General features: G+C 55.4%; 1 protein-coding gene across 1 annotated transcript in view; it reads left to right on the forward strand.

The window, feature by feature from the left end:
• Nucleotides 1-21,217, forward strand: part of CNTN4 (contactin 4) — a 277,582-nt gene that overhangs the window by 161,726 nt on the left and 94,639 nt on the right. Inside the window, exon 5 of the mRNA XM_040995092.1 lies at nt 615-710. Coding sequence (XP_040851026.1) covers nt 615-710 — 96 coding nt within the window. The remainder of the gene's footprint in view (nt 1-614; nt 711-21,217) is intronic.

Consider the following 21,217-nt stretch of genomic DNA (forward strand, 5'->3'; position numbering starts at 1 on the left):
CTTATCTCACTGGTCAGACCTGATTTTCTCAAGGAAATGAAGGATCATACACAGCGCCTTCCAGATATTTAAAAATGTCCAGGGAGAAATCATTCCACACACGTATTTGTGCATGGAGCAGTCACGAGATGTGGCAGTGATACCCAATGCCAGGACTCTAAGGGGAAGCTAAGACTGCTGCCTGTCTTACAGTGGCTGGAGATGCAAGGCTCAGTAAGCTGGGTGCACCTTCTGAGCCTGACCTTTGACCTCAGGACATCTTGGGAAGATCACTTGACCATTGTTAGGCCTCAGGCGGTGCACCTGCAGCTGCAGCATCTCAGGGAACTTTCTGGAAGGTTTGAATGTTTGCATGTTCTTTCCCAAGTGGTAACCACTACAGAGCTGCCGAAATGGATCTGAGGAGATGAGCTACACGTTTGATTTCATTGTCACCCTGGGGAGGGGCTGGTGACCAGGGCCACCGTAGTGGACTGTGTGGCTGGATGCCTCCCACGCGAGGGGAGGGAGCGACACCCGGTGCTGGCCATGCAGGGAACTGCCCTCTGCTCGCAGGTGCTCCCTGATGACCTCTGCACTTCTGAGTTCAGATTTTCCTTTCTTTCTCCCCGCAGACCTGGAGAGCTTCAGCACCAGGACGAGAAGCACGGTGTCGGTCCGCCAGGGCCAGGGGATGGTGCTGCTGTGCGGGCCGCCGCCCCACGCTGGAGGTACCGCTGCCCTGACCCGCTCCCTGTGCCTGCTGCTGTCTGTCTTGTTGAGTGTCCACTGGCTTGCACCCTCTGAGGGAGCGGTAGAGGTTCCCAAAGCCCTTCTGGAACCCTTGTACGCGCCTCCCATCATTAGGAAAAGAGAACACCATGCTATGGGAGTTACAGCCTGCTGCCATTAGCCTGGCTCAAGGTCAGAGACACCCAGGTCACTCAGAATTCTGCTCTGGGGAAGGCAGCATGACCGCCAGGAGCAGGCAGAGCCATGGCCAGTCCTGCTGCCCCTGGGCATCTACAGAGGCCTCCCTGAGCCCTGAGCCAGCAGTGGGCTTCCCCACTCCAACCTCTGTATGCCAGACAGCTGTCCGAGCATTCAAGCCCACTAGCAACCTGACATTACAGTTGGGCCCTTTACTCAGGAACACTGAGTACATGGACTTCAGGTGCCTGGCCACTCAGGAACACTTGAGTCCATTGGCTTTGGGTGCCTGGCTCCGAGTCCATGGGCTTCAGGTGCCTGGCTAGGAGCCACTCAGGAACACTGAGTCCATGGGCTTCGGGTGCCTGGCTCAGAGGCACCTGGCTCCGAGGCCAGCAGTTCTGACCAGCCCATTTCAGGGTGGAGCTCCCCCAGTGCCCTGCTGGCATTCAACTAGCAGCCAGAGAGGCTCACAGGAACCGAGGCGAGTCGGCTGGCTGAGCTGCTGTGTTCTGAGTGACACGGCAGCGGGCAGGCAGAAGCTGAGCTCTGACAGTGGGGCTGGGCTGGGCCTGAGCCTGGACCTCAGCCTGGGAGCTTGGGGCATCACCCACCGGTCGTGTGCTGTGTTCCCCAGGGAGAGACTGCACCATGCCCCGTCAGGATGTTAGGGGCTCCCTGTCAGTCAGCATGCTTGGTTCGGGATGGCCAGGTAGCTAGGCTATACTTGGGAAGTTCAGTCTGAGTTTTGGTTGAGATCTGCTGTTTCGGTTACTGCCTCTTCCTCTGGCTTTATGTCTAATTAAAAGAGAAATCTTTTGGGGATTTGGCAAACACCTTTCTCATGCTTGGAAGGTAGGTTTACAGAGGGGAGAGTTGGAGAGGGAAGGGGCTCTTTGTGCGTGTGGCTTTTCTGGGCTGTGCAGCCCCTGGGAAGAGCCTCATGGGCCCTGAGTGTGCAGAGCCGGGATGTGGGGCCGTTCTGGGCTGTGCAGCCTCTGGGAGGAGCCTCATGGGCCCTGCGTGTGCAGAGCCGGGATGTGGGGCCTTTCCGGGCTGTACAGCCCCTAGGAGGAGCCTCATGGGTCCTGAGTGTGCAGAGCCGGGATGTGGGGCCCAGCTTCGATGCTGACACTTCCTACAGAGGGAAGGCATGAGTCACCCTTCCATCATGTCTGGGAGTGCTGCGTCATGGTCTGAGAGCTACTGTGCAGGACGCTGCGGGGCCCCTCCCAGGGCTGTGGGGTACCAGCCCTTCTTAGGGTAACACAGAAACCAAGGCAATTCATCTGCTTTCTGGGCAGCTGGAGTTCCAGGTCCTCCCCCCCTCCCAGTCCCCTGTGGTGCACATGCGCAGGCTTAGAGGGGACAACATTTCCCAGATCTCGCTGTGACGCCATTGACGCAAACAGCGGAGCTGGTAGGAATCACTCCACCGAAGGCGGCTGGTCTCTGGGCACTTTCACAGTAGAAACAGAACCGGCCAGTGACCGGGCTGTGCCTTCGCCCTCTGCCAGAGGCAGGGTCATGTGACACCAGGAAGTCACGGCCCTTCGCCCAGTTCCTGCTAAGTAGGCATGGAAGGTTCTCAGAGCATCTTCCAGCCAGTGGACCCAAGGGACCATGTCGTGCATGGTGCAGTCAGGGGAACTTCTGCCACCTGCTCGTTCTGTCCCCAAGGCTCTCTCTGCTCCCTGGTGGCCTACAGGTGGGCACTGGCAACCTTACCTGAGGGCTTGTGAGGAAGAAAGAACCTCAGACCCCACCAGGGCCCCCAGCAAATCAAGGCTGTGTGCGCACAAAGTGTGTGATGCCCAAGCTGCCTTTTAGGCTGCCCGTATCCCTCGTCGGGTGGGTGGCAGGAAGCAGCCTGAGCCTGGGAGTGGTGTCTGCACCGCCCAAGGCCCAACAGGAGTCACAGCTTGGAGCTCACGTGTGTTTGGAGGCGTTTAAAATGATGGCAGCAGCGTCTACAGCGCTCTTTGGGGTGGTAGCAATGTGTTAGTTGACTTGGCGCTACCTCTGGCCCTCACAGTCATCCTATGAGTATCTCACAGGTGGGGAAATGGAGGCAGAAACAGTGTCAATTTCAGGCTTCTCAGCGGCAGATTTGGAATCTCCGTGGCCTGGATACCCCCGTCTCGTAGAAGGTGGGGAACAGCAAAGGTACATGTGGTGTCTGTGCTGAGGACTCCAGGGCCCCCACTGGTCTGCTGAATCTCAACTCTGGCCCCGTTGATGGTTCTAGAAGCAGCCTAGAGGATTCTGAGGTGCTGCACCCACAGAGGTGTGTGTCCCTGTCCGACAGCTGTGGCTCTTTTGTCCCAGGAAAGCTCCTGGATCTGCAGCCTCCTCCCGAGTTGTATGAGTCACCTCTGCTCAGAACCCACAGTGGCTGTACGGAGAGCGCCAGGGCCGCAGACTCCCACAGGCGGCTGTCCCAGCTGGGTCGGTGCATGTGCTGAAGGACGAGGGCGGGCAGGAAAAGACGTCACCCACGGCCCAGCTGTAGCTGTCCTTGTAAGCACCACTTGCTTCCAGCCGTTTGTGTAACCTCTCCTCGCCCTGCTTCCTCAGCCAACTCTGTCTCGCTCATCGCCCACCTGCAGCTCCCAGCATCAATGTCACCTTCTGGGCTGGAACTGCCCTGTTTCTTTCCCAGCCCAAACCATGCTGACAGGTCACTGAGCCAGGACTAATCTTGCTGTGCTGGAACTCAGCATCTGCTTGGCTCGGAATAATCTCCGAGACATGCGCACACTGGGCAAGCTCACAGCTCTGCCTGATGTGCTCCTTGCGTTCCCCCAGCTGGTTCTCTGTGTAACCTTGTCTGCACTGAATATGACCCATGTCCTTGTCGTGTAGACACCTGCTGATAGCTGCCCTCGTGTCCCACATGAACACATATATGTACACACCCAGGCACACATATACACATGAACACACTCACATACACACTGGATCCTGTATCCAGCCCACCCCTAACCCGCAAGCATAACATGCTATCCTGCACATCATGGGTGCTGCTGTCACCTCCCTGCTCCAGCGCCAGGCCCTGCCTGTTATAGCAGACCCTTGGGTGTCACACCCACCCTACATGGGACAACTGATGGCCCTCCTCAGGATAGTGCCCGTCCAGAGGGAGTCTGTTCCGCCCTCCCCTTCTCCCACCACCTGCCTGGCTTAGTCTGCCTCCAGCAGCAGCCGCTCCCAGTAGAAACCCCCAGACCTCAAGCCAGCCTGGAGCCGTTCTGTGTCCTGCAGATGTGTGCAGTGTGCAATGGGGCAAGACAACTTCATGAGTGTGATGGTACCAGACCTTCTGAACTGTCCTGATTGTACCCGTAGCTGTGGGTGATTTTCATCTGCTCCAGCTTGAAAGCAGTCACATCTCGTGTGTGATTCTGGATTTATATTCATGCAACAGCTTATAAGTAGGCAAGTGCTTTTCAGACCTGTGCCCGGAGAGGCTCCTGCCGGACTCGTGTCTGGGATGAATGTGAACTGCCTGGCATTGTGGCTTTCTTATGAATTAGCCATTCTTCTAACATTGGAGATCGTTGTTAAGGATTCGTAGCAGTGTGGGCAAACTCTCCCACCAGCTTCCGAGAGGCCAAGCCCTGTGCCATTGTCCATATTGGCATTCTCCACTTGGTGTGTCCCGCCGGTACCTGGGTTCCATGTCATTTCCTTAGAAGAAGCAAAGCTTCAGGGGGCTGAGTTATTGATCTAATATGGAATGGCTCAGGGAGGAAGGTTGCCTTGGCTGTGCTTTGTGCGGATGTCAGCTTGTGAGTGCTTGGGAAGCAGTGGTTTGGTATTCATGGAAGGCGGTGAGGATTCTGCTCTGTCCTGCTGTGGTTTCCCTCTGTGCTGCAACAGCAACAAGGTGGAATTAACACCTGGCAGGGAAGGAAGGCCTGGCACTGCACAGGGTGTGAGAGAGGGGCAGTAAGGAAGGCCTGGCACTGCTCGGGGTGTGAGAGAGGGGCAGTAAGGAAGGCCTGGCACTGCACAGGGTGTGAGAGAGGGGCAGTAAGGAAGGCCTGGCACTGCTCAGGGTGTGAGAGAGGGGCAGTAAGGAAGGCCTGGCACTGCTCGGGGTGTGAGAGAGGGGCAGTAAGGAAGGCCTGGCACCGCTCGGGGTGTGAGAGAGGGGCAGTAAGGAAGGCCTGGCACCTCTCGGGGTGTGAGAGAGGGGCAGTAAGGAAGGCCTGGCACTGCTCGGGGTGTGAGAGAGGGGCAGTAAGGAAGGCCTGGCACCGCTCGGGGTGTGAGAGGGGCAGTGATGAGTGCAGGTTGCAAAGCAGACCCAGTCTGCAGTTGTTTGGGGCTGTTTGCACTGTTGCTATGCTTCCCGGAAATTCTGGGGACCAACGGTTCTCTTCAGCAGACGGGACAGCAGGGGCCTCAGCACCAGCTCTGGGAGGAAGGGCCATGGTCCCAGGCTGCCACCCCAAAAAGGGGCCTCTCCTCCCAACCCCTGAGAACCACAGCTGACCTGGGAGCCAGAACCCGTCGTGCAGAGCCCTGCACCAGCCCAGCTGAGGCGCAGGCAGACTAGACCTAATGGCGATCTGGGCTCAGACACAGGCCCGAGGTCCACAGGGAGGAGGCCAAGATGGGCCTGGTGGCCAACCACTGGCATGTGTGGAGGGTGTTGGATTGCAGGGACACTAAGGTGCCAGTAAGAATGTGTGACATCAGTCTGGGTGACATGTGCCCAACTGCATGTCGGCTGTCCCAGGGTGAGAGTGACCACAGGACGACGTGCACCCACTGCGTGTTGGCTGTCCCAGGGTGAGAGTGACCACAGGGCGACATGCACCCACTGCGTGTCGGCTGTCCCAGGGTGAGAGTGACCACAGGACGACGTGCACCCACTGCGTGTCGGCTGTCCTAAGCTTAGTGAGACCACAGGGCGACATACACCCACTGCATGTCGGCTGTCCCAGGGTGAGTGTGACCGCAGGACAACATGCGCCCAGCTGCGTGTCGGCTGTCCCAGGGTGAGAGTGACCACAGGGCAACCTGCACCTGCTGCGTGTCGGCTGTCCCAGGGTAAGAGTGACCACAGGGCGACCTGCGCCCGCTGTGTGTCGGCTGTCCCAGGATGAGAGTGACCACAGGGCGACATACGCCCACTGTGTGTCGGCTGTCCTAAGCTTAGTGAGACCACAGGGCGACCTGCGCCCGCTGTGTGTCGGCTGTCCCAGGATGAAAGTGACCACAGGGCGACATGCACCCACTGCGTGTCGGCTGTCCTAAGCTTAGTGAGACCAGCGTTTGTTGCAAGTGCTCACAGAGCAGACCCCTGTGTCAGGCAATTCTCTGTCGTATGCATACATTGTCTATCATACGTATATATACATCAGTTTTTATTTCTTCAGGATTTATTTATGTTTGTTGAAAAGTCCGATACTCAGAAAGGAGGAGAGACAGAGAAGAAGATCTTACGTCTGCTGATTCACTCCCAAGCGGCCGCAGCGGCCAGAGCTGTTCCTATCTGAAATGAGGAGCCAGGAACTTCTTCTTGGTCTCCCACATGAGTGCAGGGTCCAAAAGCGACTGCTTTCCCAGGCCACAAGCAGGGAGCTGGATGGAAAGTGGGGCCACTGGGGTTAGACCCGGTGCCTATATGGGAACCTGGCGTGTGCAAGGCTAGGACTTCAACCACTAGGCTAGCGCACCAGGGCTTAGACATTATATTTTGTCTAATTCATATGTTTGCATATATATATATGTAAACTTGCCTAGTTCAGTTCTCAAACCTTTTAGAAGAATAAAAACCAAGGAAAATTATGCATTCAGCAAGTGAAATTCACATTGACACAGAAAGGGATAGACACGCGTCTCAGCTGGCAGCCTCGGATTCTGCACGGCATCAGGAACCTTTCCGAAGAAATAGCTTCATTCAGTGGCAATCGAGGAAAAGCAACTTGTGCAAGAAGCTTCTTTTAATCAGTTGAGGTGCTTTGAGTTCATCATATTCACTAACAATTTTGACATTTTTCAAGTGAACCGAATATGTGAGCGATTACAAATGAGATGTGCCAGTTGCAGACAGCAGTGGTGCCTGCGGGAAATGTCAGGCCCGCCGCCGGGCCCATGCCGACATTATTCGTCATGTCTCGTCAATGCCAGCTGCTAGCTAAACAGCGGGCACCGTTGATGCCTCGCCCAGAGGATGGCTCCTGCTCCCTCCAGCTGCAGCCGCTCTGACACGTGCTCACCAGCTCCACTGTCAGAACCAGCCCCTGGCACAGAGGGAGCCACGGCCAGGCTCTGCAGGCGTGCCGGAGCCCAGGAGGCGGCATGGCTGGACAGGAGCCTGCATGCCCACTCCCTGGACTGAAATTGGGAATTTAAAATATGGGATTGGCAGAATCCCTGAGGTAGCCGGCTGCGGAATAGGCCCTGCAGATACAGGGTGAGCAATGAAGTGGCCCCTCCTTCCGTGCAGCCTGCAGGAGCTCTGCATGGCAGGGAAGCAGTCCCTGGGAGGGTGGTGTGTGCCCCCAGGTGGGGCGAGGGCCAGCGTACAGGGTCCAGTGCACCTCTGCGGGAGGAGGGGTGTTGGGAGAAGTGGCTGTGGGGCTTAGGGTCTATCCTGGTGACTCCAGAAAGCAGAAGGGTTGGGAAGAGGGGTGCCGGACATTCCCTCAGGACACAAACAGCACAGGGCTGAATTCATGTGGAAGGCCGCACCCCTGTCCTGCACTCAGCCCAGGAAGGGTGACTCTGTGCAGCTGAGGCCGGAGTTGACAGCGGCTGCTCCCACTCAGGCAGAGGCTCAGAGGGCCAGCAGACACCTGCAGGGAAGACTGAGCCTGCAGCAGATGGTGAGGAGAGCAGGGGAGGGGAGAAGAGGGGAGGGCATGGAGAACAGGGAAGGGCAAGGGAGGGCAGGGAGAGCCAGGGAAGAGCAGGGGAGGTTAGGGGAGGGCAGAGAGAGTAAGGCAGAGCCAGGAAGAGCAGGGGAGGGGAGGGGAGGGCAGGGAAGGACAGGGGAGGGCAGGGAAGGGCAGGGGAGGGCAGGGAAGGGCAGGGAAGGGCGGGGAGGGCAGGAGAGGACCAAGTAGAGCTGTTCCTGTGGTAAGCACAACCAACCAGGAATGTTTACAAGGAGCACAAGGTGCTTCATGAATATGGAAATGAGGAGCCACGTTCCAGTTCAGAGGTGATCTATGTGGTTGATAAAGCCCCATGGTCCGTTTATATTTAACATCATGACCAACTCCGCATTGTGAAAAGCCGTACTGTGCTTCCTCACCTTGGGGAAGAAGTGAAGTATCCAGAGGAAATAAAGATCTAAATAGAAATACAAATGGGATGTGGTTCATGTCACCAGGGAGGCAGAGAAAGATGAGAGGGAGGCATGGTGAGTAAACACAGAGGCTCCTGGTAGCTGACGTAGCGCCAACCGCAGAGAGGTGCCGCTCCCTGGATCCTGCTCCGGGCATCCTCCAGCTGAGCTAACGATCTGTGTGTCTGGCCACGATACGATGGCATAAATACCTACCAAAAATAGAGAATAAAATAAAATTGGCAAGCACAGGGTTATTAGTTTCAGATAAAGTATTATTCAAATGTAAAATGTTAAATGGGACAAACGTGATATTTTTCATTAAAATGCATGGAACCTCAGTGAAGTCGTTCCACTTATATTATTTTAAAGCCCACAGAACGTATGGACATGATATTTAAAGTTAAACATTTGGGAAAGGAGAAATTTCTAAAGTACATTTGTTATTTAATAACATTAAAATTAAGGAAAGGGGCATTAAAAAATAAGAAACAGGGCAACTGTTTAGGCTAATGGTTGAGATGCCCACTTTCAAGTCAGAGCGTCTGGGTTCTGTGCCCTGCTCAGCCCCTGACCTCGGCTTTCTGCTGGTGTCCACTCAGGAGGCAGGAGTGATGGCTCGAGCTGCCGGATCCCTGCCACCCGGGTGGGCCTCGATGGAGTCCCCTGGGCCCAGCCCCACCCAGGCGCGCCTCCCTCCATGGATGGAGTTCCCTGGGCCCAGCCCCACCCAGGTGGGCTTCAGTGGAGTCCCCTGAGCCCAGCCCCACCCAGGTGGGCTTCAGTGGAGTCCCCTGGGCCCAACCCCACCCAGGCGCGCCTCCCTCCATGGATGGAGTCCCCTGGGCCCAACCCCACCCAGGCACACCTCCCTTGATGGAGTCCCCTGGGCCCAGCCCCACCCAGGCGCACCTCCCTTGATGGAGTCCCCTGGGCCCAGCCCCACCCAGGCGCACCTCCCTTGATGGAGTCCCCTGGGCCCAGCCCCACCCAGGCGCACCTCCCTTGATGGAGTCCCCTGAGCCCAGCCCCACCCAAGTGGGCCTCCCTCCATGGATATAGTCTCTGAGCCCAGTCCCACCCAGGTGGGCTTCAGTGGGGTCCCCTGAGCCCAGCCCCGCCGCTCCTACTGCAGGCATTTGGAGTGCACCACTAGACTGGCTTGCTCTCTTTCTCCTTCTCTTTCTGATTCTACCTGTCCAAGTAATTAAAATTCAAAAACACAGCAAGAATTTGAATAAAGATTGACATTCCTTTTACAGGGCTATCTGTAACTCCTTTTTAGATTTTATTTTATTGTTGGAAAGACAGATATACAGAGAGAAGGAGATACAAAGAGAAAGAATTTCTGTCTGTCCACTGGTTCACTCCCCAATGGCCGCAATGGTTGGAGTTGAGCCAATCCAAAGCCATCAGCCAGGAGCTTCTTCCGGCTCTCCCATGTGGGTGCAGGGTCGTAGGGCCCCAGGATGTCCTTAACTGCTTTCCCAGAGTGCAGGCAGGGACACGAAGCAGCACCCATGTGGGATCCAAGTGCTTGCAAGGCGAGGACTTTAGCAACAAGGCTACTGTGCTGGGCCCTCCCTGTAACTCTTAACTGGTGACATGGATGGGTCCACAGGGTTGTGCCATGATTTCTGCTTGTGAGATTTGTGTAATAGAACATTTCCTTAACAGCAATGGAGCATGGAAAGCCAAGGGGTGGATTTGGTAGTCTGCAAGGTGGCTTCCCAGTTGGCTTGTACAGGTTCTGTTCTCGTCCTGGCCTTTGTGGGAGAGGTTTGCATCGCGAGCAGGAGGGTCCACAGTGCATGGATGCGGTGGTCTCCTGCCCACATAGCACTTAAATTGCTGGAGAATCACTGTGGATACTCAAGGTGAAATGGCTGACCTTGATGCATAGCCTTGAGAGATGGGTATCGCTCAAAATGCCAGGGTTGGCAGAAATCCGCTCAGCTCCTTGCCACTGCTCTGCCTTCCCTGGCTGGCCGTGCTGTGCTTCGGGGCAGTTGTGCCGTGATGTGCATGGGATCTGTGCCCACTGATGCCCAGGTGGCTGTCTGTAGGGAATGAGACACACACACCAGCCCGCATGCCCAGATGGGAGAGCTGCTCACGGGTATGCCTCGTGCAGAGAGGACAAAGTTCGCTTTCAGATGAGGAAACTTTAAATTCGAGTTGACATCACTTCCATTCTTATTCCCTTACTTTTCTGGACTGGGGAAATGTGTCATGAAGCCAGCCAGTGGCATGCAGAGAAGGGGGGCCAGCAGTCCACAGCGCATGCGGGGCTGTCAACTGAAATCCGATGTGTGGGTTTATAGCAGGCACTGCCCTGGAGTTGCTTTCTGCAAGCACAATGCACTTTTTATCGTTTCTGCAAAATTGCACGGTGTACCCAGCAGCCACCTTTAACCAGGAAAAATGCTGTCAGCCTACGTTATCTCCTGCACGGCACACCAAGCAGCGTGTGGGCAGCTGAGGCTCAAGCTGGATTTAGTGCTGAGGTGCAGGCTGTGCAACGGAGGCTGGGTGCTGGGTTCTCTGACTTCCAGCAGCTGCATTCCAGAATTTGCATGGAGGTGTCTGTCACTGGAGCACCCTTAGGGTTCACTCCGCTGTGACTCCAGTGGAAAAACCAGCAGGTCTGTAGTGGACGGAACCAGAGGGATTGAAGGGGGTGCTCTGAGGTTGCTAGCTTTACAAAATTCCTGGTTGCTGTGCACCCGTGTCTGCATGCTCATGACTATCAGGTTAAGGCCCTGTGGTCAGCAGCAGCTGCCTCACTGTCCTACCCTCGACGGGACTGGGACTGTGGCCCCTCGAGGGGACTCGGTGCAGGCACGCTGTGTGCAGGACACACTGCCTTCCTAGGCCACGGCCGTCTGTCCTCCCTCGAGGAAGAAGGAGGAGAGAATCTGCTGGTCCCCATCCTCCTGCCTGCTTCCCACTAGAATCACCTGTGAGTGTCAGTTTTGCAGCGAATGTTGTTTTGTCAAGCATCAGTTTAAGCTGTTGTCAAATTGTATGAATTATGAATTATGTGCTACTATAGGTTTTTAATGAAAACCTAAGTTTATTTTGGCATAAGAACATTGTAACCCATGCATCTGTTCTCCTCGGTTTCTTACAACGAGAGAGCAGTGTGTGAGCACTAGGGAAGCTTTGATGAGTTGGTGACTGTGCCCAAGTGTCTGCTAGCAGAACCGGCCTCGCTCCTTGTGGCTGATGTTTAGCCGCGCCTGTTTTCCTGCTGAGCTCTGGTCTTTTCTTTAGGTGAACTCTTTATTGAGAGAAACAGGTCGTTGACTACAACGTAAATATATATATGAGTGATCATCCATTATTTTATTAAATTGTTTTATTATGTCCAGTCTTGTTTATGTTTATTTTGTTCTATTTGGATCTGTGATAAGTGCAAGAGACTCTTGTAAAATGTGGAAGAAATAGAATTTGAGATGTTTATTTGGTTTCCAAAAAGTTGATCAGCCTGTGATAGAATGTTACCCATGAATGTTTCCAGGATGCCATAGGTGCATGTATTTCAAAGCACGTTTAAAACCATAACACACAGGTTTTAGATCCACTCTAAGTGAATGAAATGCAGCATGAAAGACTCTTGCAGACATCACAAAATGAATATTTGGAGAAACCTTTGATGAAGGAATCTGCCTAACTTTTTTATGCCCGTCTCTGCCAAGCGAATCTATCCATATGACTTTCTCATACACTTCCGCTACACATTCTAGTACACCTGCTGCCCCGTGCCACGCAGGTGCAGCGTGATGCCGTCGGCTGCCCCGTGCCACGCAGGTGCAGCGTGGTGCCGTCGGCTGCCCCGTGCCACGTAGGAGCAGCATGGGGCCATGGGCTGCCCTGTGCCTCGCAGGTGCATCATGGTGCCGTCGGCTGCCCCGTGCCACGCAGGTGCATCATGGTGCCATGGGCTGCCCCATGCCACGCAGGTGCAGCGTGATGCCGTCGGCTGCCCCGTGCCACGCAGGTGCAGCGTGATGCCGTCGGCTTTCCCGTGCCACGCAGGTGCATCATGGTGCCGTGGGCTGCCCCGTGCCACGCAGGTGCATCATGGTGCCGTCGGCTGCCCCGTGCCACGCAGGTGCAGCGTGGTACCGTCGGCTGCCCCGTGCCACTCAGGAGCAGCATGGGGCCGTGGGCTGCCCTGTGCCTCGCAGGTGCATCATGGTGCCGTCGGCTGCCCCGTGCCACGCAGGAGCAGCATGATGCCATAGGCTGCTTGCTCATGCTTCTCTGCCATCCCTCTTGCCCTTTGGTGTCCTCAGCTTGCTGACCAGCGCTCTCTGCTCTGAATCTCATTACCGTGGCCTGTTTTCTCAGACCTGTGTCTTCTCCAGGAGAGCACAGGCCAGTGTCGTGGAGGACCAGCTGGGCAGTGCCTTACAGGGGCTCCACCGGAACCGTGACCCCTTTCCCGCTCAGACACAGCAAAGGGCATGTGCAGTTACCTACACACAGGAGTCAGCCATGGCCTGAGATCACCCCTGGCTCGCCAGGTTAAGAAGCTTACAAAGAGTAGAAACATGTTGCAATCCCTACCAAAGCTGAGCAGGTGCTTCCAGGCCAGGCGTGCCCAGGAGGGCCAGCTGAGCAATGCCCAGCCTGCCACAGCACTGACATGACAGGTACCTTGTCCACTGAGGCTGTGGTTGACAACACCAGGTGCTGCTTGTTCTGTGTGTGCCAGGCTGCCCGCAGTTTTGCACGTCCAACCCCAGCCTTGGCCTGCCATGGCCCTGTACCTTCCTTGATGAGATAGCCAGGCTGTTTGCAGTGTACTGTGATGTCTGTTCTGTGCTAACTCATAGTGGACAGACACCGATGGCCTGGGCAGCATCAGAGGCAAACAGAAAGCTGGACTCGGAGCCTGGCTTGCCAACGGCTGTCCCTCCTGGGCCTCGCTCCAAACATTGGAAGAAACCAGCTCCTAAGACAGGCCAGGGAAGGCCAATTCACGCAGCTTTCCAGCCTGCATGCTCTGACCAAGGCAGACGCAACCACAGAGCGAGTTGGAGTAGCTTACTAAAAACCATGTGGCCAGCAATGGGAGTTGTGGATTGTGATTGAAGCAGGGAAGCCAAGTATACGATGGGGCGGAGCCAGGACCCACAGGGATACGGAAGATGATTCCTCTTAAATGCAGTTAGAGCAGTTTCGGAAGTCTGCCCCGAGATACCCACTGAAGGCTGGTTACCGTTGGCTCCGCCTTGCAGGTCTGTTAAGTGCCATGTTAGCAGCATCCTCTTTTTGAGATGCCCAGGTCCGGCACAAATGAGTTCACACTGTGTGGAAATCCGCTGGTGGAAGCTCTCATTACGAGCAACCAGGCTTCAGTTCTCAGAGAAGGCTGCTGGGCGTCTACTGCCTGTCTTAGCGTTGCTTTCCCAACCTGTGTCTCCTTTGGAAGCCAGCAGAAAATGTCTTCTACACAGCGGTTCCAGCAAGCATTTCCAGATCAACTTGCACATGTTGAAGTGAGTCACGTGGCCATGCTTAGCGCAGTCATGGCAACAGGAAGGACCGTGGGTGGGCAGTGCTGGACAGAGCCAACTGACCGGGCATACACAGGTATGTTATTCTTGGTTGGGAGGAGGGGGCAGCCTCACCCCCGTCACGGAGAAGGGGTCCCGATGGAGAGGAGCAATGAGGTCACCAGGCAGGAGAGGCCGAGGTCATTGGCAGGTGAAGTCTGCTTGAGTCAGACTGAGCTGAACCCAAAGATGCAGTAGCCTTGAGCCAGATCTGAGGAACCCAGTTGTCCCAGAGCGCCACGCTTTCTTTGTGTCTTCTAGTTGCCCAGTGGAAGGAAGGTGCATTGGGGTACTTTGGCTTTCCGTTTGAGCTTTCCTTGGCCAATCGCTGGAGCTCCAGCAGAAGCAGGAACCAGGAGTGTCCAGTGCTCAGCCACCAAAGCTGGGCACAGACAGGAGGTGAAAGGACACAGAATGGTTGGGGCTTCCTTTGTGAGCACATGTGGAGCCAGGGGCGTGGCTCTTCATTTCCCGCAGGGGCAGGAACCACTGGCAGTGGAGGATGGTGGGATTGGTGGAGACGTAGAGCAGCCACTGCCTCCGCTGTCCCAGGTCCAGGCTGCCTGCTTCTAGCTTTTTCCTGAGACAACACAAATGTGGGATTTTCTGTGAAATCTTGCCACTTGTGAATATCAGCCAGTTAGAAAGGATACTCTGTCTCTTCCATTTTCAGGGACTCCCAAAAGATAAACGAGAGAGAAGTGAAAGGGATGGCCCTGGGAGCCGCCTCTTTCATGGCAGACGGTGACATAGTGATTAGAAGAGTCACTGCTGGAGTGGGACCCCCACCTGCACCCAGGTCACGTGACAGCAGGATGGCCTGGGTGCCTCCTCTTTCATGGCAGACAGTGACGTAGGTGATTAGAAGAGTCACTGCTGGAGTGGGACCCCCACCTGCACCCAGGTCACGTGACAGCAGACTCGGGTCATGTGAGTGTGAGTGGCTGTTTTCACACACATCCTCTCACGTTTGTCAGTTACCTGGGTTTTTCCTCCCATTTGAGCTTTTCCACCCATCAGATCACTCACAGTTGCCTAGGACAACTGAGAGCTGGGCAAGGTAAAGCCAGCCACTCCAGCCTCAGCTCTGTGGGCAGCAGCAGCCCACATGCTTGGGCTGTTGGTCACTGCCTCCGGGTCGCAACAGCAGAGAGCTAGGTCAGAAACAGTAGCTGGCAGTCAAACCCCATTCTGATCAAGGCTGTGGTGCCTTCCAAATGTATGTTAGCATAATATCTCAGGGTCCATCTGCTTGTGCAGTCAGAGGGGAGAAAAATCATTACTGTGTGTAAGTGTGGAATCAGATTTGTGTGTTTAGCCACAAGAAATATAATGACTAGGGAATTTAAATCATAAAATATTTCCCATCTTGCCAGAGGCTAGATTCCCCCTCCCCCCGAGGGGGTTCTTAAGAAGGTGTTTAAATCCCCCTGGCATATTGGAGTAATCAGGAATGTTTACTGTTGCCATGGCAACACGAGATGCTGGCCATCCTGGTGGGCAGGCACCTGGAGAGAGAGAAGCCTGTTTTAGTTTCTGAACACCTGTCCAACAGCCGGCGGGTCACGTGGCAGACAGCATCTCGAAACGGAAGGGAGGCAAAACCTGCTCCCAGCAGCGTGTGGCGGTGCTCTGGCGTGACTGTGGGTGCGGTCTGGGGCAGGTGGAATTTTCCATCCACCTCCACTGCCTACTCAGTGCTGCCCTCTGCACGCACTGCACACCCAAAGCACAGCAGCAGCCAGCAGTGAAGGGTGGTCCCTGGACTCTCCTCCCTTCAGCATCCCCCCCTCCTTCTCCTCCCCCTTCAGCATTCCCCTCCTCCTCCTCCTGCCCCCTCCTCCTCCCCCCTCCCCTCCCACATCCCCCTCCTCCCCTCCCACTTCCACCTCTCGGGCCTAGGCAGCAGCGGACACTTGTGTCCCACGTGTGTCAGACCCCATGCTCATTGCCGTGGCTGTGGGCCTCCAAACCCTCACGCGGTGTTCTGGAGGGGCGTCAACAAGGCCCGCTGAGCCTGGCAGAAAGCCACTCTCCCGTGGTGCCTTTTCCCATTGCTGCGCACTTTGTCCAGGACAGAGCGAGTGTGCTAGGCGGTCTCATTTGGTCATCACTCCTACCGTGCGTTCTTTACACATGAGGACACTGAGGCTTTGGGAGATTAAGAGATCTGGCCGTGATCACAGGACCAGAGGGAAGCCACCCACAGCTTTTACAGCCTCAAGATGTGAGAAGGAAGCAGCAGGCACAAATCCAGGGCAGAGGACTGCGGGAGCTGAAGCAAAGGAAGGAGGCAGGTGTTAGACACACCGCGGAGTGCAGACAGGCCTCTGGGCCTTTCCCCACACCGCAGAGGAGAGGACCACAAGCGGGAAGGACAAGCTGGGCAGCAGAGACAAAGGTTTTATACCCTCTGACGTGGGTGCTGGCATCAGCCCTGCTTGGGCCCTGATAGGGCATGGAATGTTGGCCTTTGTCCAACATTGGCCTGTACGTGGCATTGGCTGCCTTTGGTGCATGCCAGGTCTCTGGCTGAGGTCATTATGGTGTCTACCCACTTCCTGTAACCGCAGGAACCATCAGCATGGAAGTGGATCTTATTTCCCTGTGCCACCCCATGCCTTACAAGCTGAGAAAAGGAAGGAGGCAGAGAAGTGGGTCATGCTCCCTGTGCATCCAGCGGGAAGTGTCGATGCTTCTGGGTATGAGCTGCTGCGTGAGCTTGAGACAATCTCGTGGCGGTGTCCACGCACAGCACGTGTCTGTTCCCTGCCAGCCTCACTCGGCAGGCCTCCCCAGCCTCCCCAAGGTCCCTGCCCACAAAATGACAGTGGATTAATTGTAACTTGGAGTTTTTGTGGCTTTGGTTTGTTGGCATGCTAGCACTGCACAAATGGAGTCCATTCTTGCCTGGCATTGAGCACTGCTAACTTTTCATCACTCACCATTCTCTCTCTCTGCTCCCCGTTTCCCCATAAAGACAGACACGATTTACTCCTCAAGATGAATCAGAATGAATTAACCTAGGGGAAAATGATCTCAGAAAAATAAAGCACGCTACTAAGTGAAGTTATCGGTGTGATATCTTTATGTATCACGAATCCTGACCTGCTGCGGTGGAAGCAGCGGATCAGATCTGAGTGACGCATGATTCTCGCTGGGGCTCCACGTGCCGTTCTCACCTGGTCCACAGCAGTAGAGGACCGTTCAGTGTGGGCCGTGGAGCACATCATGGTCAGCCAGCCTCTTTGCCGTTCTCTGAAGCTCTAAGTGTCAGAATCTTCATTTCCCAAAGAGAAAACTGAGCTGTGGATGAGTTCGGTAACTTGCGCATAGCAGAGGCACAACCAGCTGTCCAGCCCCCACGAGCCTGACTCCAAGGAGGAAGGCGAACAGATGGTGGCTTATTGAAGATGTCCACGCAGCCCGGGGGCTGAAGAAGAAACCCGTTTGCTTCGACAGTGGACAGGCCGAGCTGGTCCTCCAGGGTCCTGCCGCCCTGCAGCTTTGTGTGGTTTCTGTTTCTTGGTTTTGGAAGCTGGGATTCTTCTTACGTGCCTTTCATTGTTGTGTTGCCTTTCCGTAGCTAAAGAAACCGTTGGGGGGAGCTGTGCTTGTGCGAGCTGGTGGCTGCGGGCAGAGGGGAGCCTGTGGGCAGGTGGGGAGCAGCAGTGAGCAGCCTTAGAACGAGGGGCAGCGCTGAGGGGCTGAGCTCCGGGCACCTTAGAGCACAGAGGACAGGAGCCTGTCTACCTGGTGGCTTTGGTTTTTTTTTTTTATTTCGGTGAGTGAATTTATTGTTTACTTATTCATCTTTAAATGCTGTCCCAAGCAGCCCGGAGTGTTTCCTCTAAGCTCATTTTTCATGAAGAAGCCATCCCACACGGATGACTGTCAGTTCTGAGTCCACCCTCCTCCGCTCACGCCAGCCCTGCAACAGGCCCACAGTATCAGCTCTTAGAATAGAAGGATAAAGGCCCATTTCATGCAGCAAATTTTTAAAACCTCTGATTGGCTAATTCAAGTCATATGACCCTAATGGACCCATCACTGTGCCTTGGGAGATGGGGTGCTATGGTTGGTCCACCTCAGGACTCACCCATGCACCCCCTTGCTGTGGTCATTGGAGGAAGGACGGCTGGGCATTACAGGAACCAGATTATGCAGCCCAACCTGGGGGCCAGCCACTGAGCTTTCATCTGGTGTCCACCACGACCCTCTCCAAGGCAGCCCTGCCCTGACCTTTGCAATCAGTAACTCTGGCTTGGAAAAATTAAAAGAACAGGCCACTTACAGACCGCTTTCAGCTGGGGAGGGGTCTTCGTGTCCAGTAGACCCTCAGCCCCAAGGTTTCCATTCTTGATCTGACTGGAGGAACAGCGAAAGCAAGGAGAGGTGCCTGAACATTGTCTTAGAGCGAAAGCTGATGGTTAGTTTATGCTCAGAGCTTCAACGTCAACTTTCTGAGTTCCAGATCAGTCTTTCGTTGAGGGGCACGTGGGGTCGCCCAGTGCTCGTGCTGCAGGGTTGTGAGCTGGCGACGTGTGTGGGCACTGACCAGAGAGCTCGAAGCACAGTTATTCACTTGACATTTCCACTGTCGGGTTTCTGTCATTACTGAGTAGCCACTGCAGTCCCGTGTTGAGTAAGTCTCTTTTCCCCCACAAGTTGCTTAGGTAGGAAGACGGATTTTAATTATGCTATGACAAGATCACAAACTAACACATGGATCACTGCCACCTGCGTGGGAGACCCGGATGGGACCAGGCTCCTGGCTCAGCCTGGCCAAGGTCCAGCTACCACAGGCATTTGGAGAGTAAACGAGGAGATAAAAGCTATTTCTCCTTTTTGTATAAAAGTGAACAAGAATGATAAATACTTTCAATAAATCACAGTTTGTGGATTGTGAAAGGCGCCTTCGAGGAAGGTGTGTTCGCTCCTGCTGGGGTGGGACTCAGATGTAGCAAAGCAGGTGTGACTCAGAAAGAAGTTGTGCAGGGCAAGGGAAGCGTTCCCTGACCCCAGCCCGCTGACCCCACTGACCTCAGCCCACTAACCCCGCTGACCTCAGCCCACTGACCCTGCTGACCTCAGCCCACTGACCCCACTGACCTCAGCCCACTGACCTCACTGACCTCAGCCCACTGACCTCACCCTGCTGACCTCAGCCCACTGACCCCGTTGATCTCAGCCCACTGACCCCACTGACCCCAGTGACCTCAGCCCATTGACCCCACTGACCCCACTGACCTCAGCCCACTGACCCCGCTGACCCCAGCCCACTGACCCCGCTGACCCCAGCCCACTGACCTCACTTACCCCACTGACCTCAGCCCACTGACCCCGCTGACCCCAGCCCACTGACGCAGCTGACCCCAGCCCACTGACCCCACTGACCCCAGCCCACTGGAGGAAAGCATGTGCCTTGTGTAAATCATCCCTGGACACCTGCAAGTGGACACCGCTTGATTGGCATCTTAAAAACAGTAACAGGCGTCCTCCGAGGTGTGTTCAGAGACCTCAGGGAGCCACTGAGGACAGTGCAGTGAGTTGTGCCCGGCAGGTGTGGGGGCTGCGCTGAGAAAGCCATGCCCGGAGTACTTTGATCACCACGAGCACAGCGTTCTAAGGAGGCCCAGCACCTCTCGCCAACAGACCAGCTTCCTTCTGCACTCCCAGTGTCTTCTGCCCTGTTACAAGTTGCTGATGGGATAGGAAGTGCTGTCTCTTCCAGAGCAACTAGTGTGTGAGAACTTATCAGATAGAATCTGGCAAGCTCAAGTAAGTAGAAACAGTGCGTAAAAGTCCCCACGGAAATCAGACGGCATGATGCCTTTTTTCTGTTGCAGCTCATGAGAACTTACTTTGTTGTATGTATTTGACTTTATTATTTTTTTTTTTGGAATGTTGATCACATTTCACATAACCCGCAGGATTTTTTTCCCTGGCAAAAAGTAGACATGGGTTCTAGGGAGAGGGCTGACTTTTCTGTGCCCTGAGGGAGTGCCAGGGCGAGTACAGCCAGCGGGGTGAGGGAAGGCCCTGGCGCCTTTGGTTTTCATTTTGTCCTTCCAGAAAGAGAGCAAGAGACACCAGGGTTCATGGTAGGAGCTCTCCCATCGCTGCTTCTCTAGCCTCGTGAGGTTAAAGCCTCATTGGGATTTCACTCTTCCTCCTCCCTGCCCCTGTGTCTGCGGTCCTCCTTACAGCCCCCGGCCCTTGTGGACAGTCCTGACACACAACTCACCAGGCAGAGCCCAAGCCGTGCCGTTTGTTGCCAAGAGGGCCGAGGATCTCAGCTGTGGTCTCCCCTGGCCTGGGAGCTGTCATTTCACTTGACCTGGGCACACAGGCCTGCCTGTGCCCGTGTGCCAAGGCTCGGGGCATGGACAGCAGTGCAGTCTACACGCGGGGGATGGAGGACGCAGTCCAGCGGCGGGCTGGGTCGCGGGCCCGTGTGTCTCCTGCACGAGTCCCAGCCTCTCGGCTCCCGGAGGAGGATCAGCTGCTCAGAGGCCGACCAGCGTGTCGCTCTGCATTCTTTTCAGCTTCACTGCTTGGGCTTTGGGCATCGTGCCCCCAGGACTTCCCCTGTCATTTGGAAAAGCTCAAGGCAGGGCCTCCCAAGGACTTGAGCAAGCCGATAGCCACTAGCTCCTCCCAGGAGTTAGGGGAAGCACCTGCAGGCAGCCAACTCTGGTTGTCACCCCTGACCACGAGTGCCCTTGCAGACCTGCAGCTTCCCCGAGTCTCCTGTCACCAACAGGGCATGCACCGTGAGAGCAAGTGAGTTACGGAGAGTGTGGCCTGCAGCCTCCTGGCGCTGTGGGATCAAGGCCCTCGTGCTGCCGTGGGCTTCCCCGGGGTGGCTGTCCTCCACCAGCTTTAACCTCACGGGGAGGAGCCAGGGCCTAGCTGACACCATGCTGGCTCTTCACCTCACCATGGGGTTATAGGAACAAGCTGATCTGTGGACATGACTACTCCCTTGCGCCGTGACCCGCAGGGGGCTGGGGACTGCCTGCCGCACACACCTCAAGGCTGAGGTCACTTACCGCTGGACTCCGTGGAAGAGTTAGCCTGGTTCTCCCAGACGAGTGGCTCTCTCTTCCACGTGGCACCACCTCGTGACTCTTCCTCAGGGCCACGCGTGCATTCAGACTGGGGCCAGGCTGTCAGGACTCAACAGGTGTGCTCTCACGGGTCCCCATGTAGCATCAGGCATGTTCCCCCTTCCATACACAAGGTGGGGTTGGAAGCAAGGCCTGCGTCCATTCACCAGTGTCTACCTAACTCTCCAGAGACATTCTCAGGTATGGCTGCCTATCACAGTAACCACGCATTGTGGTGGAATAAATGTTTGTGAAATTGGTACTCATGGACCCATCTCCCATGCATTCCCTTTTTAATATAACAGCCTTTCCAAGGATCTTAG

This window comes from Ochotona curzoniae, unplaced genomic scaffold (genome assembly GCF_017591425.1).
Source record: "Ochotona curzoniae isolate NIBS_2020 unplaced genomic scaffold, NIBS_Ocur_1.0 contig_908, whole genome shotgun sequence".
In the NCBI taxonomy this organism is placed as follows: domain Eukaryota; kingdom Metazoa; phylum Chordata; class Mammalia; order Lagomorpha; family Ochotonidae; genus Ochotona; species Ochotona curzoniae.